At 40.6% G+C, this 17,962-nt stretch overlaps 1 protein-coding gene across 18 annotated transcripts in view; it reads right to left on the bottom strand.

Annotated features, from left to right (window-relative positions):
• The window catches only part of LOC124302728 (uncharacterized), a 161,317-nt gene that overhangs the window by 72,844 nt on the left and 70,511 nt on the right, over positions 1-17,962 (bottom strand). For all 18 annotated transcript variants that reach the window (XM_046759178.1, XM_046759185.1, XM_046759184.1 and 15 more), the window contains exon 3: positions 10,043-10,090. In XM_046759178.1, the coding sequence (XP_046615134.1) occupies positions 10,043-10,090 (48 nt within the window). The remainder of the gene's footprint in view (positions 1-10,042; positions 10,091-17,962) is intronic.

Below are 17,962 nucleotides of genomic sequence, written 5' to 3'. Positions count from 1 at the left end.
CACTAGTAATATTTATTTCCAGTTTTCTTTTGCATTCGATTTATAATCAATTTGCACGGAGTTAAGAATAAATTGACGAGGAGAGCGATATTCCTTGTTCGAATATCAATACAACATTTTACCAACTCGCAATCAGTTTGTCATTATATTTGTCGCGGCTTTCTGAATTTATCAGCACTTTGAAATTTTTCAAATTCAATTATTCAACGAGAATCGGAGTAATATTTATATTTATATAAAATTTGTATTCATTTATGGCATAAAGTTGACAGTTTGAGATTTAATCGTTCATGGATTTTTAGTAATAAAATTAAAATAAAACACATGTATTATCTATAATTCTATATATATCTATTTCTCACAGAGAGAGTCTCGAAGGTAGAAAAATCGTTACGCCGAAGATGCTTCTCGTGAAATATTTATACACACATTTATATACTGCAGGGAGTAAAAGCGTCGGGGATAGACATGATTCTATCAATACTTATAGGTCAGTACCACCGTCGGAAGAAGTGTAGACACATATAATATAATCGATCGCTGTGATAGATCATTAGTAATTCAAACGGTTTCGACGAAAAAGGCGAACGCTGCTACGGCTCGTCCGCTCTAAGCTACGCTGTAATCGTTCAAATTAAAACTCAAGGTGTATAAGGAAGAGAAAATCGAACCTACAATATTTTGCTCAGGAGTGAAGGAATCACCATTTTTTAACAAATATTCGAACAAAATTTAATACCGAATTTATTCATTCGATTCACCTCATGTTTGACTATGAACCATATTTTAAACCAGATACCAAATACGATGAATTAGTAAAACTGTGACGTAGGTTTGAATTATACACCTTCGTCAAATTCGATAATATAGAGTGGAAAATTAGCTGATGTCAGTCTTACAAGTCTGATAATTTTTATCTTTACTTGCGATATTTCGGTATCAAACAGTACACGATATATGCAAAATGATACCCTAAAAAGGCAAAGAGCGAAACGTAATGAGGCTGAAGTTAGTAACGTTAACGTGACGGACCATTGAGAGGAATGATTACTATTTTGCAAGCTTACAGTGGCTCTGAAGTACTCAAGTCTTCAAAATCCTCCCTGCAAGTCTGAAATAACGATTTTTCCCAAAAAGTAGATCACTACGATAACGTCGCAAGCTTCAGCCGCATGAAAAGTAAGCAAGTCAGCAAACAAACATAACAAGCAGACAAAAATAAGCGGGAAGAATGAAAGGAGAAGGCGGAAAAAAGCGTGGAACACAAGTGAGGCACAAGATGGAAGAAAGGAATCGGTCCTCGATTGGCAGTTTGCCACCCTCGCGAAATCGGGATGTGAATTACGACCCCGAGGAGGGAGTCGAAGGGCATGACGTATCGCTGAGCGAAGGCATTCGGATCAGTCAGACCACGGCTACAGCCACAGCCACAATTACTCGCAAATTATCGGCAGGAACAACCCGAGCAGCGAGTCCCCTTTCCTTCCCGTTGCGAATAAAATCCGCTCTCGAGCCTTGGGAAGGTCTCCGAATTATTTTACCCCCGTGTCCCCGGGGGTCGCAGGCCTGGGTCGAAATCGGAGCGGGTCGTCACCCTTAGCGCTACACGCATCCATCCATCCATCCACGCGCGAGAAAGAAGACCGCGAAATTCCATCGAAGAAATTCGAGGATCGTGAGCTGATTTTTTTTTTTCGTTTTTTTACCCCAGCTTTCATCCGCGCAATCTCCACCTTGCCCTGTGGTTCTTTTTTTTTTGCCTCATTTTCTTTCATCTTCATTCATTGCCGAATAATGAGAGAAATACATACACTGTGTGATTTTTGACGGACGACAATTTTTGGTTTTGCAATTAGTAGTACTATTACAGACTTCAACGTTCATCTTGTTCCATATAATAATCAATTAATTAAACATGGTTGCGAATTGATAGGTGTCTATATACTATATATGTGTATAGTAAAGTTGTTTATATACTCACATTGAAAGGGAAGAGGGTGGTTTATTCCAGTGATAATAAGTAGTAATCTAAGAGTACCGTCGTGAAATAGAAGCCGTCGAAACGAATCGACGAATCGAAACAAACAATTTTAAGGAAGAAAGAAAGAAAGAAAGAAAGAAAGAAACTAACAGCTCCGAGTATCGGGGATCGAGGTTCAAACGAGCGACACTTGTGCCTGCGATGATGATCCACTGACCGGAAACGCGATTATAATTCCACCGAGGAGAGAAGAACCGAACTACCGAGCGGAAAGCAGCCGCGTGCACTGCCGCCGCCGGGTAGAGAGTGAAAAAAAAAGCACCTCACGGTTTTATAATCAATATTAGTCAGGCTAAGATCCGTCTGGTGTCGCTGCCGGTATCGGGAAAATATCGTCTGCTATCGAAGCTCTCCACGAGATGGGTTCCGGAAGAGCGAGCGTCGCCGGTTATACTTGTTCGACGATTAAAAAACTATCCCCGATTCCCTCGAGTCGTTGTTCCCTCCACCGCGATTTTTTTCCTCCATTCTATTCAGTTTTACTCCGTTCTTCCGCCCGAGCGTTTTCCTCCTCGAATCCTTTCCGCGTTTCTCGGGGCGACGCGACGCTGGGTGTGGCGGCCTCGGACTTTAAAAACACACCCGAGTACCGCCGGCGTCCGCCAGAGGCTGATTCCGCGAGGCGCTGGCGACATCTGACACCGGAGCTTTCAACCGACGTCGCCCTTCGACACCTGGTTAAATATTGACCAGCCGGGCGAGACTCGCGCCCTTCGCCACTCGGCCGGGTTCACTTTTCACGACAAAACATGTTCGAACCAGTCGGAGCTTTTCACTCGCTTGCACGCGATTCCTGAAGGTTGCCTCCGCGTGGGGGAACGTCGAGTAGTGAAGGACTGTGCGTGTCGGACGGCCCGTGGAGTGGATACGGTCACAGAGGCGGTTTATTGCAGGGTGTTTAATTATCGATCGAGAGTCAAGGGGGCTGCTGAGTTCGAAGTCACGTCTTTTTCAAATTTTATTTACAACAAATTGTCGTGTATTCAGTACCTTCGCTGAGAATCGAGTTCATTTACTTTCAACGAACGTATATATTTGGATGCGGGGTAATAAGTGTTTCCTTATTGTTATTATCCAATTTTACTTGGGCGAAATCATGATCGATAGAATTTTGTTAATGTTTAGCAAATCGTATTTGGTTGAACTGAAATTTTTTAATACATAATGACGAAAAATTTATTTCCAAATATACGTTTGTTCGCAGTAAATAAACTCTTTTCTCAGTGGACTTCCAATATAAATATATTTGTGTGATACGATAGTTCTTCTGAGAATGCGCAAAAAATAAAGGAAAACATTTAAATAAACAACCAGAGTTAATACATTGATTTTTCATTTCAAGTCACTTTAAAATGGTTAAAAATCTCGCAGACTTGGTTCAATGAACTCTCATGGTAGTTTCTTTCGGAGAGGAAACTATTTTCCACAAATCAATAAAATACATTTTTTTTTTTAAACTCGATTCAATTTCACGATGTATTGATCAAAACTAATATTAGTGTCATATTGAAAAATTAAATCATCCACGATACCAAGGTGATGAGAATAAATATTTTGCTGAGATTGTAGAGCATTAGGGTCTTCTAAATAAAGTGAGTAATTGCAAAAAGAAATCTAACAAAAGTATAGAACTATGTTTTTTGTCGTTTTAGAACGAACTTGAAATGACACATGGATATTTAAGCTCTGGTTTATATCATTTTATTGTTTAGTTTTCGTGAATTTTTAGAAAAACCAACGTGGTTTACGAACACCTTATTTTGAAAGATACTCAATGTGCGATTATCTCGTGATGAAATTGATAAGAAATGATTAATTTTAATGCGCCAATATCTTTAAGTAGGAAGAAACAACACCTTATTAATCCTAATTTATCATTGATATTTTTGAAGCTCCAATCGTGTTATTTCATAAGTTTACGGGTCTGAATGGAAAACAAAATAAAAATTACATATCAGCAAAGATTCAGCACATTCGCCTTTGAAGCTTCCAATATCTCCGGTACCAAAACGTGCAAACCATTTGAACTTTTGCACAATTGATTTGATTATTTTTTCGATCAACATCGGACATTGTCGAAGAAATTTATTTCGGTAAATTCTTTCTTAAGCCACAGAATTTTTCCTACTTACAAGTAAGAATAAACGCTTTTCGAGATGCTTTCGTTTCAGATATGCTGAAATTTAATATATTGAAGTAACAACTTGGCAATTGTTCATGCGAGTTTTTTTTTCAAATCTATGTGAAACATGTTTGTAACCTACTCCAACATTTCAAAAAATTCAAAATTGACCGTCATATCACGCAAGAAGAATAGTTTGCGATCGAGAATTTGAAAAAATAAATCTCTTCCTAACTAACAATAAGTTGCTTCCACGGCATGTGCTGCAGGACCAGAGTATAAATAATGCTATCGCGTGGAGTCGCGAGAGTAAAAAAAGGGACAAGCAATCCGTGGCACGTGTACATTTACCATATATTACGCACATGCGGTGCGCTGTGAGTAATACAAAAAATTTATAGGTCCCGCATGATAGGCGGCATCCGCATATTTCGACGTATTAAATAAAACCGGGTGCCTAACGTCCATAAATCCGATAAAACGTCGGGATAAGCTTGACAATATTGTCTTGTTTTTAGCCGGTGCGAAAAGACTAGGAGAGAAGAACCGCGGTGCATAGATCATCATGCGAGAAAAGTTTTCATTACGCACACCGACATATTATATGAATACGCATAGGTAGAGGTACTACGGAGAAAAGTTGTTCTCATAAACAACACACTTTAATCTAGTATAGAAATTTTATCCACATAAACTAAATCTATGAAATTTACAAGTAACAATTTGGTTCAAATCATATTATTCTCATCACTTTCTTCCCTCTCGTCAATTTTTATCACTAAAGAAAAAGAGGTAAAACAGTACGTCTGTAATGTTGTCCATAACCGATCTCTTTCCGTGCGTAAGATTCGTTGATTTTTCATCTCTCTCCATATTTCGTGGTCGTTGATTTAATCTGATTCAATTTTACGAAGAGCAATGTTTAATTCGTTTAGTGTTGATCTTGCGATTCTTTCGATCGAACAAATACTTTCGTTCGGTCATTGTTTCGACTGGACTTTAAGGATGGTGAAATTAAGCAAGTTTACTTCTAGACCCGTCGAAATCTGAGATGGTAAGGAAGTCCGCATCCTCCCGAGGTACACGCGTGTCACATCGACAGAGCACGCGAAGCGTAGAAAAGCTCAACGAGAGATGGCGGCACGCTGTCATTCATTCATCATCCCTGCAACCGGACACCGGGTCCGGATATTACGCTACTCTCTGCCCCAGGATCTCGGAGACTGGAACGGAAGTCGCGATCCCGCCTCCGAAGCGCGAACGAACGGTTCTGATTGAGCAGGATTCCGGGATTCGAGGAATTCGGGAGTCAAAGGTGATCAAGAGAGCTGAAAAATGCCGAGGAAACTTGAACGGATAGCGGAGATTCCAATGTAGAAAACGATTTTCCTTACCTTCAGACGGTAAGGCGAGACATGGGCTGAGCGATAATGAGCATAAATTTCTTCTCACGGCGAGGGAAATTTAAGCTGCTGCTAGAATTGCAACCGTGCGAATGTACCGTGAATACGTGAAGAATTCTAAGGAGCAGTCGAGCTTCCGATACGGAAAACAATTTTCTTTACCATCAGACGGTAAGGCGAGACACGAACCGATCGATAATGAGCATAAATTTCTTCTCACGTGGAGTGAAATTTGATCTGCTGCCGTAATTGCGAGCACACGAATGTACCGCGAATACACGAAGCTCCTGCATACTAGTAGGGCAGGTTTAGCTCGGTGCCGGAAATTACACGCAAAGTGGTAAATCACGGGGATGATGTTATTGATTGCATCGGCGGTAGACAATTTTGGGCTGGCGGTAACCGAAGCGAGCATAAACGGAAGTGGAAGTGTAAGAGGAGAGTGGCCGTGTGCAGCTTTGAGGAAGAGTTCGAACTTCGGATTCTCTCGTGATTTACATCGCGCGGTGTGTAAACTTCCCACGGGGCGTGATACACAGCCCTGTCAAATCAGCTAGACTTTGACGCGAGATCAGCCCACCGTGATATAACGTATTATGCGGAACGGCCGAAAAACTCACTCGACATTTTTCATCAATATCCGAAAAAACCGAGAGCCCAACTTAGTTTTCTTATTCCATACTTGAAATTCCGACGGGTTCTGCCCTCAAGTCGTTTTCACCCGACGCTTCGAACTTTGAGAATTCAAATCAGGCTCTCGGTCAGTCATGGAAAAACTTGGATAATTCTTTGCGAGACTGAACTTGTAAAATTCATCCGAAATTAGATGAAATTGTTTGATTCAAATATTGACTTTGGTTCTGGTTAAATCTTTTGTATGAAATTCAATTTTCGGGTTTACAAAAGAAGGTTCCTCTCTGTTTCTCCTGATTTTCCAAAGGAATTTCAAGTGCCCCTATCATTGATACCGACGATTTCTAGATTTTCCATCCTCAAAGGACGAAATTCCGCGACAAAGCAAAGGCGAGGCGAGGTGACACAGAGGCCAGAGTGCAGGAAGGAATTCATAGCGTTCGGAGGAAGGGATTATCGAGGGGGATGTAAGGGCTCGTGGATGTCGCACGGTATCAATTACCTACCTGAGAGGGGGCGAAATTTAACCCTCGAAACCCTGCAACGACCTCGCTGATTCGAGGGGTTAAGTTAAGCTCATAATAAGTAAGTTCCTACGCGTATACACATGCATATAGGCACGTGTATGTTTTCTTGAAAAATAAAAAAATAAGGAAAAAAAAGGGTAGCCGTAGTTGTTAGTTACACTAAACATTGCGACACTCGACACCCTGCAGACGGCTCGACGACTTATCCCCACTTTTCGTCGCGACGATATCGATAAAATATTCCGATTCCGTTTCACTGACGCGTGTCATTTCATAATTTCTATGACTGGAATGATTGAATAGGTCTGAAGTTGCGTTCGAATTTCCGCTTGGGTCCTAATTCATGGTTCATTACTTGGATGAAATTGAGAGGAAGAAAATGAAGAGGTACGAAATAAAAGAAGCGGGAAAAGTCAATTGGACTAAAAGCACCCCCGCTTTATGCTCTCCGCTATTCCCGGTGTTTGCAAAATTTTGATCATTTTAAGCAAACAATATTTAATATTCCCGCGAAAAACTCGAGAGATTGTGCGAAATTGCTTGGCCGATTTTTTTGAAAATCTGACCAGCTCCGAGTTTGAACGAAGACAATTAAAGTGGGCAAAGTTTCCCGTAATATTGTCAGACAAATAAATTAACATTTCTATAAATAATTCAGGAACGAGCAGCCCGGGGAAATTCGTTAAAAATGATGAAAATCCGTTTATACGTTCTGTGGAAATGACCGGAGATGATTTTTCGTACCTTAAAACGTCGAGATCCAGCAAAAGCTTGAATTTTAATTTCCGGAGTGATTAAGTACAGCAACTTCCCGTCTTGTCCGAATACAGTTCATAAGCGATAAGTTAACAGGCATGTAAGTTGGGAACGTTGAACGACCGGCTGCAGGAAGTGAAACGGTAATTTTCGAAGTTAATATCCAAGCTTCTTCCGCGGTTTTAGTCCGCGAGGTTTTACGACGAAAAAAAATGAAAGAGAAGATGAAAAAAGCGGAGATAAGTGAAAGACACCAAAAAACCCGGAAGCGCGAGCTTCCTTTCCTGACAATAAAAACGACGAAGGCCATAAATCGATAGTCGATTAAATTCGCGTGGGAAAAAGATAGAATAAAAACAAAAAAAAAAAATTTACCGAGTTGTTTTTTCTCCCTCTCTGTTGCATCTCTCCCTTATTCATTCTCTTCACCAGAATTTACACAGCTACGTCCGTTGGGTAAAATGTCAGCGTTTCACCTGCGGATTTCGTCCGGCGTTACTGGTGGTGCAAACTCGGTCGGTTTTTCCGTCAATTCCAAACCATTTGCTATTGAATTAGTTCCGACCGAACGGTGAACACTGTTTATTCGATAAAACACGCCTCGGCAGATTTGAAAAGCCCGTAATTCGCGGTGAGGATAATAATCGAAGGAGTTTAAGTGAAACGAGCGTGGGTAAAATAAAACGAGCACAATCGCTTTGGCGAACCGTGAAAGCTGTGTACAGAAATGATAATTTTAATGTTATTAAAGTTGATTATCACGTGTTACATCCCGAGTGAACGAATGTAATCAATAAAGTGCTATACATTCGTTAGATCCGTCTTTCAATGATCCTTTGAAATGATCGATATAGAATAGGAGACGAGAGGCGGTTGACAAAGTATAAATTCGAAAGTCGTAGATGTCTGAAATCAAAGCGATAAAGTAAACGGGGCAACAAGCCAAAGAAGGGATCCAGAAGCCTGACAACGGCTCGTTTTGCGGTAAGATCGCCGGGATGAAAAATCAACGGTCGATTCGCGGTGTAACAAGCAGAAATCGAATCACGAATCGGGTAGGCGGTATGCAATTCGAATCGCAGGCGTGATTCACGTCGTCGCGTCGTCTAGCTTATATATATATATATATATATATATATATATATATATATATATATATATATATATATATATATATATAAATATATATGTATGTATACACATAGTAATATATATATATATATATTTTCACCCTCGTCGCGACGAAGAAACGCGAAAATGCGGAAAGCGGCAAATATTCCGGCAAGGGATGCGGGCTCGAGAAATTGATTAAAATTATCAGGCGTAATAAACGGCATGGCACGGGGTCCAATAATTTTTACACCTCGTAACCCCGAGTCCCTCAATTCCCCGGCTGACGTGCAGGTTTGCCGATTAATAAGACCGTCTATTCCCCGTTTTTAATTATAATTTTCACCCTTTTCGCCCTTCGCCCTCTGTGATTAGGGCCTTCATCTTACAGCCCTGCGGCCGTAGCGATAAGCAGATGTTCCTCCGTCTCGCCCTCACTTCCGGATTAACCGCGAATTCTTTATCCGAGGGTGTGAGAAGCCGGCGTTAGCCATAATCTTACCGGGCCGTAAAACGAGAGCAGCCCACGGACGAGGTAAATGAAGAAAAATAACCGCGCGAGGAAGGCGGAACGAAAAACAAGGAGGGAATAATCGCCACCCGGAGTCTAGACGACGTTTCTGCAGTCTAACGAGCTCAAATTTCTCACACGCCTAATCCCCCATGGATCAAGCTCAGCCTCTCCTAATCGCGATGCGTCTGCGGTTCTACGAATTTCTCAAAACCCATCAAATTTACACTTAAATGCGAGGGAAGAAACGAAGGACGGAATTGCGGAATAATCCGATGTTATCTCTTCCTGTTTAATATAATTAACCCTTTGAAGCATATATATTTTTCCTTGCAGTCAAGTTCCTTGAAACTGGTATGTAAAGGTTCTCAAGGTCACCGATTTCGAAGATGGCGTCGGATCTGAGTTACAAAATTCAAAAATTCGAACCGAAAATTGATCGGAATGGCTCGAAAATGCACACTCAGGGGTTTTTTGGGCCTCCAAATACGACCCCGAAAATCCCCAAGTAACAAATTTCAAGCGAATAGGATCTATTTTTAAATATTTAGTCCGCCATATTGCATCTGCTATTTTGAATTTCAAAATTTTTACGTAAGATTCGTTTTTAGCGACCGAAAAACCCCAAGATTACCGAGTTCCACTTTTTTAGTCCCCCCATGAACCTTCCGACAATTACATTTATTCTCTAAACACAAGCATTTTCAACACTTCGTTTATTTATATCGCTCACTATAGTTGCAAAATCATCATGATCCCTTTTAAAACATGAAAATCAACATCTTAGGATTCTTGTTATGCAAAAAAAAAAAAAATTGAATGTAAATTTGGAACAACCGATTCAAAAAAGGTGTCTCATATGAGACGGTGTGTCGCAAAGGGTTTGAGCGTTTTTGCATACGACGTGAATATGAGCTTTTCTTTTTTCACTTCACTCACCCGTGTCGTTCGATTGCCGTCCTTTGCCATCGGGGTTCCACTCTTCTTCTGTAACAGAAAAAAACAGAAAAAAAAATGTTTAGAGATCATTCGGACACACATTTCTGGATCTAGATGGTAAATTGAGATAAACGTTGATGTTGTTTTTGTTTTTTTTTTGTTTTTTACTGTACTGCACGTCTCGTACACCGTAAGAAATCCGACTTCGAGTCCCCAACTTTTTCTTCGCTCCCCCCCCCCCCCCCCCCCCCCCATCACCATCCCCTTCAGGCAAACGGTTCAATTCACAAGCAGAAAATCGTGAAACTTTAGTGCAGGACGCGGGTGCAATGTAAACGCTTGAGATACATTAAACTCTGCTAATTGTCGGTTTTCAAAGACACTGCGTAACTCGTTTAATACTGAGTTTTTACCTTACGGAAAGAAAAATTAACGGTCTGAACCGTCTGGAAGGTACTTTACAAACGGGCGTGTTTAATTAAGAAACGAAGCAGCGCCGTCGGTAAAATACACCGTTTCGAAAGCAAAAAGTATCGGGATTAAATCTAACCAGCTAGCTCTGCACGAGTCTTAACCAGTTGAGGTTTTCGATCCTGGCTGTTTTGCTTTTCCGCTTTTTCCAAATCATTCCCAAATTCCGCTGGAAAATTCTCGAATTTGTTAAATTCGTTCCGTCGCTACCGACAGATGTTGAAAAATGCGGTTACTGATCGAGCGAATAGATCGAAAGCAGGACATTCCCTCTGGCCCGCTCTACAATTGCTAAAAAAAATGTGAGATTCCTCTACATTCAACCGATCGAAACAAGTTCCCGCGGGAAATTTCCCTCGGCATGCTGCAATATCTGCAGCAGCATTGTTCCGGGAAGCGTTGAAACTTGCGATTCTCGCACGAGGGAAATCCGAACGAATAATTTTTTAAATTATACCAGTTTCGATTACTCTATACATACATACACATATCTATCAGAGTGTTTCAAATGAAAATAATTTTCGATTTTTCTACGAGCAGATGAAGAAAATTTTTTCTCCCAGTGTCCAGTCTTTTCGAGGCTTATTTTTATACTGGGACCAAGCATATTCCTTCATCTGCTTGTAGGAAAATTGAAATTTTTCTTTCATTTGAAACACCAGAATATGCATACATGTGCTACATAAGTTTAAAATATTGTTGGATTGTAGCAAAAGACGTGATACAAGTATCTCATTGTTGTGATTACAGTTGTCAATACTAGATTTTCTGGCTATCACAACACGTTAATGTTGTCCGTTTGTCAAGTTTGCATTTTCCCAGTCGAAAAAAGTTTCAGCTTCACTTTGTTGTTGCACAAACGTCGAATTAAAATTAAAAAAAAAAAAGAAAAGAATTTAGTAACCCAATATTATTGCAAAGAATCATATTTTTTTTTTTTTTTCTTGTTTATGAGGAAGGAAATGAAAAATAATTAAAGACTGTATCTAGTAACTTATAGACTACTAAGAATTATTCTGAACGTAGAGCGATGAAAAGCTGAAATTAAAAGATTATCGAGGCGTGCAACTTATATGGGTTCGTTAAAAGCTCGCGGTGATTATCGGACGTGAAGGCGAAGGGCTCGGAGGGAAGTAGGCTACGTTAAAGGGCGAAATAGGCACAGATTGACGGTGCATCGGACGTGTACGGGGAAAAGTGATGGCTTGTACGAAAAGAGGAGATAAAAATGACGAATTGTAAGGGAAAATTCCCGGTTCCGTTCTCGGTCCCGAAATATGCGACAAAAGAAAATCTCTCTAATGGCGGATATCATATCTGCCGCGCATCTTTTTTAAGGGATCAATTCGGTTCCTGCGGGAATAAATTTCTCGAAAAAAGATATTACTACATTTTATTCGCTGTTGACGTGAATCCGAGTCCTCGTTATTCCGCGGCATGCTCTTCTCTCTCTCTCAAACGCTGTAAGATATAAGCTGAGACACCTGCTTTTTTATCAACTTTCATGCGATGAAGTGGAATTATTTGAACACTGGTGACCATTTTTCTATAATCGAGTTATAGATTATTCAACCGTACAGTCAAATATCCCATAAATAATTACATCGAATCACGACATTCGTTCAATACAATACATCGAATGCTCGAACAAATATTCAGGGATCAAGCAATTCGCTAATATTAAATGAAAATTTGTCCGATACAGCAATGTGCTTAACAGTTGATTAAAATTTTCCCCGATCACATTTTATCCTCTGGACGATCTCGTTCTCGTTTCCATTAACCGTTACGAAACCGAGACGAAGAGGCAAACCGGAAAAGGTTTACTCAGAGCACCGTGGAGAATAACTTGATACAAGTGAATAGGAGAGGTGCGTGAAGCTGGGTTGTTCCCCGATATGCAAGGAAGGCAAGCAGGCAGGCAGGCAGAGGAACGTGATCCGGTTAAATAACCGGAATCAAGTTACAGGAACGCGGCTTGGCGCAGCGATTGTTTCGTATTAATTACCTGAAGGGTCAGAATCGGAGCCGGGCGTAGGACTGGCATCCACGCTATGCCTAGAGCCTTGGCAACACTCGCTGCACTTGCTGCACATTTTTTATCTTTTATTATTTTGTCAGTCTACACACGCCTCGGGTTTTCTCACCTCACGGTAAAAACCAGCTCGACGTTTGATCTCAGCAGAGTTTCCGCCAGTTTCTAAAAATTTATTTTTCTTTCGATTTTAGATCGTTGAATAAATATCGTTATTTTGATTTTGTACCACAAATTAATCACCAGTTTATTGTAATCGATTAGACTGCTAATTTTTTCACCACAGTTTATTGTCACTTGATTACTTTCTTCGTGTTTATTATACTTATGCAGTCTTTATTAACGTTACATTAGTTTTTACAATGATTCATTGCTTTTGTTCGGAGTTTTGCCTGGAAATGGGAAAGAAAAGACGGGAAGAAGTTAGAAAAGAACTACTCTCCTGGAATCGCAGATGCACTAATCCATATTACCATAGGTGCACAAAGTATCCGGTGACTAATTGGACTAGAAGTAAAAAAGTAGAGTCGAGTTCGCCCGCAGCGTGATGTGGAATGGAAATGGAAGCGGATCCCGGTAGTGTTGACGCGAAACGTCATAGAAAAGTAATATACACAATCCCCTGAGGATAGCAGCCAGCCTGCAAACACGGCCTTTTATTTTTGCACACATGAATGCGTGCAGCTGCTGCTTTTTGATGAAAAAATAAGGAAGACTCGGTTGCCGAGAATCAACGGGAGAGAAAATGCCTCGCGTTTGTCTTTAATTGAACTTAAAGTTGTCCGTAACGCAATATTCTCTAGAGTTTCCTAAGCTGCATAATTTTTATCGTCACTCGCGAATTGAGAGTAGGTAGTTAGCCATGAGTGGGAAGAAAGGAAAACGGCAAAACGTGTCGATGAAAATATACTCCTATTTATTGTTAGATGAAAAAGATTCGGCATGTCGAGATCAACGGATAAATAGGGACTGATTTAGATCGGTGGTGAAAAGGCACGGAGTGATCGTTTCGTAAAATTACCTGTACCTGTGGGTACGTGTGGTTAGATATTTTTCGATCAGGGTATTTTCTACGATATTCAGCGTTGACGTTACAACGACAGGATGAAAATGTGGATCGCTGCCGCGTGAGTTACTCGTCCGATACTCTTCGAATGATCGCTATAAAGCGTCGAATTGCGGTATCGGGAAAACTGATCATTGAACAGAATTATGGAGTTCGTAAAAAAGTAAAAATTCTCTAAAGGGGGATTCTAGCCAGAGGGAAAAACGGTGAACGTCTTCCGTGTTTGAACGAGAAACTGACACGGTCATCGAACAAGGCCAGGGCCAGCAGAGGGCTTTGAACTAATTGCAATTACGCTTAAGCGAAAAGTCACTCGGCATTAGACGACGGTCAATGGGCTTCTGACCCGTGGAAGAGCAGCTAGCCTGACCTGGCACGACGGAACGGAAAAACGAAGCAATAAAGGAACGAAGGAATAATGGAACGAAGGAATAAAGGAACTAAGCAACGAAACAACGAAGCAACGAAGGAACGAAGGAAAGAAGGAACGATCGAATTAAGGAACGATGGAACGAAAGTAGTCAGGAAGGAACGAAGAAATAAAAGAACGAAGGAATGAACGAACGAAGGAACGAAGGAACGAAGTAACGAAGGAATGCAGGAACACAGGAACGAAGCTTCGCTTCAACTGTAGAGTTCGCAATTCGCTTCATTTGCCAAATATACACAGGGGCGAATCTCGATTGTTCGCCTTTGGCGATACGCAAGCTTTTGCCGACCCAACCATCCCCAGCTAAAACGTACTTTATATGCGTGTACTGGTAATGTAACGAACGTAAATTTTCAAGTAATCGAGAATGCGGATACCGATATGAATATTTGTCATCGATATTCGCCAATGCGAATACAAATTTTGAAATCTGGTGACATTTCTCTATGGCTTAAAGTCGACAATTGATTAACTGACAGGTACATCATGCAAGTCGTAGGCGCACATTAGCGCTGTTTGCATCTTGATTCGAACTAATCTCGAATGTTTGTTTGATTATATAACAAAAAATTGATAGCAGAAACAAATTAATTTTGAGGTTAGAGTGTGAGTCAAACGTGAGGAGAAACTTTTGTAATAAAAATTTATTATCAAACTAACGTTTTTTTGTATTATTTCATATTATTTTCTCAATTTTTATGAGCAGAATATGAAGTATTTGTGACAATCACATTCGTAAAATATTCGCACGATTTTTCCGAATGTGGAAGCGAATGTCATGAAATATGCGAATGTGAACGCGAACATCACTGGTCTGGAAACCCGTGGAGGATCCGACCGCAAATATTTTCAAATGGTTTTTGTGGCAAAACTATTAGACACAGCCATATGCTTTCCCAAACTTTTTTCCAGAGGTTATCGAGACCTTGGAAACTCTTGAGCATAACTTTCCTCCGTCTGTAAGAGTTTAGTCAGCGTTCGCTTAAGCGTGTCATCTCGTTCTGACTTGGCTTACAAATATCGTTGTGACACCAAATCTATTAAGCTGGTTGCAAAGAAATATTGCCTAAAACCTAGCCAGACCTTCTTTCTAGCTACCCTTAGTAAAAAAAAAAAAAACGAATCCAAATCGATTCAGTAGTTCTGGAGTTGTAAACGAACATACGGACAGACAGACAGAGAAAGGTTGAGTTTTATAAATGTATGTATAATAGAGGAGAAAAAAAGCAGAGGGAGAAAATAAACGCTAGGAGAAAAATGTTTCCGACGATTTGCAGGGATTTAATTTATTGTAATGAAAAATTAGGTAATTTTTTATTTCGAATCGGACCGACTATACGAATTATTCTTCGAAAAGAAAACAAAATTTTTGACATTTCTCTGACTTTGTTAAAACTAAAATATTCACAGTCGGGATCGGGCGCATAAAATTTTTTTCTGAGGATCACAGAGCCATTTTTTGAAATTAAATTCAACTCGATTCTTCTACACGTTTAAAAGGTCCGTTTTGTCGCGTTTTTGTTTCGACGCATGTTTGACCAGGCTGTACGTCCATAAAGCAATTCATTCCACGTTTTCACCTTTCGCTGTATTCGCCTGACGATAATGTTTCAGGGTAAGATTGAAAAAAAAAAGAAAGAAAATAATTCTGAAACTCATTCTTTTCTTTTACACATAACTAAAAATCTATCGGTGAATTCGTTTACAAATGATCGCGACGAGAACAGAAAGAATCAATAATAAAATGTTCGACAATTAATAACTCGGGTGAATGTATAATAAGTAATTAATTAATTAATTAATTAATTAATAACTCTCATGTCAGTAACCGCGCGTGGGAGTCGCGACTGCCGGATCCAATGATCGCCTTGAAGTTGGCCTCCCACGTTTGAAATCTCCCTTAGCTGCGGTTATCCCAAACACGTAGAATATACATACACGTATATTATACCTATCCTAGATTTCCAAATTTCCAAAGCTTCTATTTAAGCTCCCCTAGGGATGCTTCGGCGGCTTTGCCCCGCCCGGCTGCAGAACTGTTAACTAAACGACCGATAGCCGGAATGCGGGGGTCGATAAAGCTCCCGTTCAACCCACGGCTATTTGAATCTATCAGCGAACGGTCATCCGCCAATTTGGTCGTTCCATCCATCCATCCAGCCAATCGCTTTGGCGAGATGGTCAATGGTACGGATTTTATAGGATCGTTCCGCAGCATTTCGAAGCTTTTCGTTGAGAAAAATTTGCAACTGAACGTAACCGTCCGCGAAAATTGGAAAAGGGAGTTACAAAATGGGGTGTTAAAACTGTTTTAAAAAAATTTATACGGAGCAAATGGATCTTCGAAAGCAGTATTCGTCGTAAATTGCAAATCAAATATTATACGTCAAACTGCCGTCGCAAGAAACATCGCGCTGAAGAATAAAAAGGTGACAAGATTTGAAATGGGTAGAAAAAAAAAAAATAAATAAATATTATTATGCGCGGAGATAACTTGTCAATCTGGAATTGGATCGTCGTGACAAGCGACGAGAAATGTTCAGCCACGCCATATTCTATGTAATACTGAATATTTGCATACCGCAATCGCAGGTCATTCAACGTATTGCAAAAGTATAAACTTTGCGTCATGAAAGTATTTTCTCATAGTTCGCAGCCACACAGCGGAAAGAGTTGGAATCGCAAAGAATCGGTGGATCCTCTTTTGCGAAAATTTTCACCCATGACGGGTGAATTCCGAAAGTTTGATTAAAGCGAATATTTCAGGTTGAATACTTCGAGTCCTGGATCAACGGCGGCAGTTTTAATCCTGATCCGATAATGCAACTCGTCCTTCGACTGAAAAAGGAGCGGCCAAGTTATTCCGCGCCTGCAGCTCGATACGGCTCATTTCTATTATCCTTTTGTCAATGAGAACTCGGATGACGGGACAAGAGAGAATTAATTAAACTTTCCGAGTTGAACTGTTTGACACCGAGCCTTTCAATATAATTCACCCCACGAATGAACGGCGTATTGGCTTCGCGGCCCGGGAACGTTCAACATTATTGGAGAGTGCGAAACGAAGCGAAATTGAACCACTCTCGCAAATTGTTCATTTTCCGATCCTCCGTTTTCTCTCCTTTTCAGTTTTATGCCACACTTTTCCGACATTTTTGTCCTCAATTTCTCGACAGCTTCATCGGCTCAGACCGTGTACACGCTTAATAATTGAAGAATTGCAGTACTATCCGACTCGTATCTTGTTTATTAATTCAGTCGATTCGCGTCGAATCGATAGCCTCAATCCAGTAAAATCATCGGGCTTCAACAGTTGCAGAAAAAACCCCTCTTCCGCAAAGTTACAATCCCGAAACATTGGAATCGGACCAACATTTCAACATGGAATGCCATTTTCCTAAAGAAAAAAAAAAAAAAAGAAGAAAAAACAACCGATCACGGGCGACACTGTATAATTAATTCGACCGTTAAAAGTCTGCAAATCTCGGTTAAATTGGTAACAATAAAATTCTCGTTGCAAAAGGGACCGGGAGGGTGGTAAAAACGAAGGAAAAGCTCAAGCTTAGGCGGTGAAATCTTTTCCAAACGACGCCGGCAAGACGTACGGAGCTCCGTTGAAGTCAACGCAGCTCAGCTTTTGTCGTATAGTCGTCATGACTTTGGTGAAAAAGGTGAAAATAGTGGTGAAAAGAATCGCGCATAATATGCTACCTACCGCACGTCGAGCAGCGGGTTATTTGTACGGGTGTAAGTAGGTTAAGTCCGTCGAGGCCGTCCCGTCGCGAATTGAGGTTTAATTAACATTATTAAAGCATTTCTAATTAGAGAACCTTGCAAGATTGCCCCCCTCCTCCCTCCCTCCCTCCCTCTCTCTCTCTCTCTCTCTCTCTCTCTCTCTCTTTCTCTCGACGTCAAGCT

This window comes from Neodiprion virginianus, chromosome 4 (assembly GCF_021901495.1).
Source record: "Neodiprion virginianus isolate iyNeoVirg1 chromosome 4, iyNeoVirg1.1, whole genome shotgun sequence".
In the NCBI taxonomy this organism is placed as follows: Eukaryota; Metazoa; Arthropoda; class Insecta; order Hymenoptera; family Diprionidae; genus Neodiprion; species Neodiprion virginianus.
Note: the sequence above shows the minus strand (reverse complement) of the source record. Positions and strands in the feature narration are given on the sequence as shown.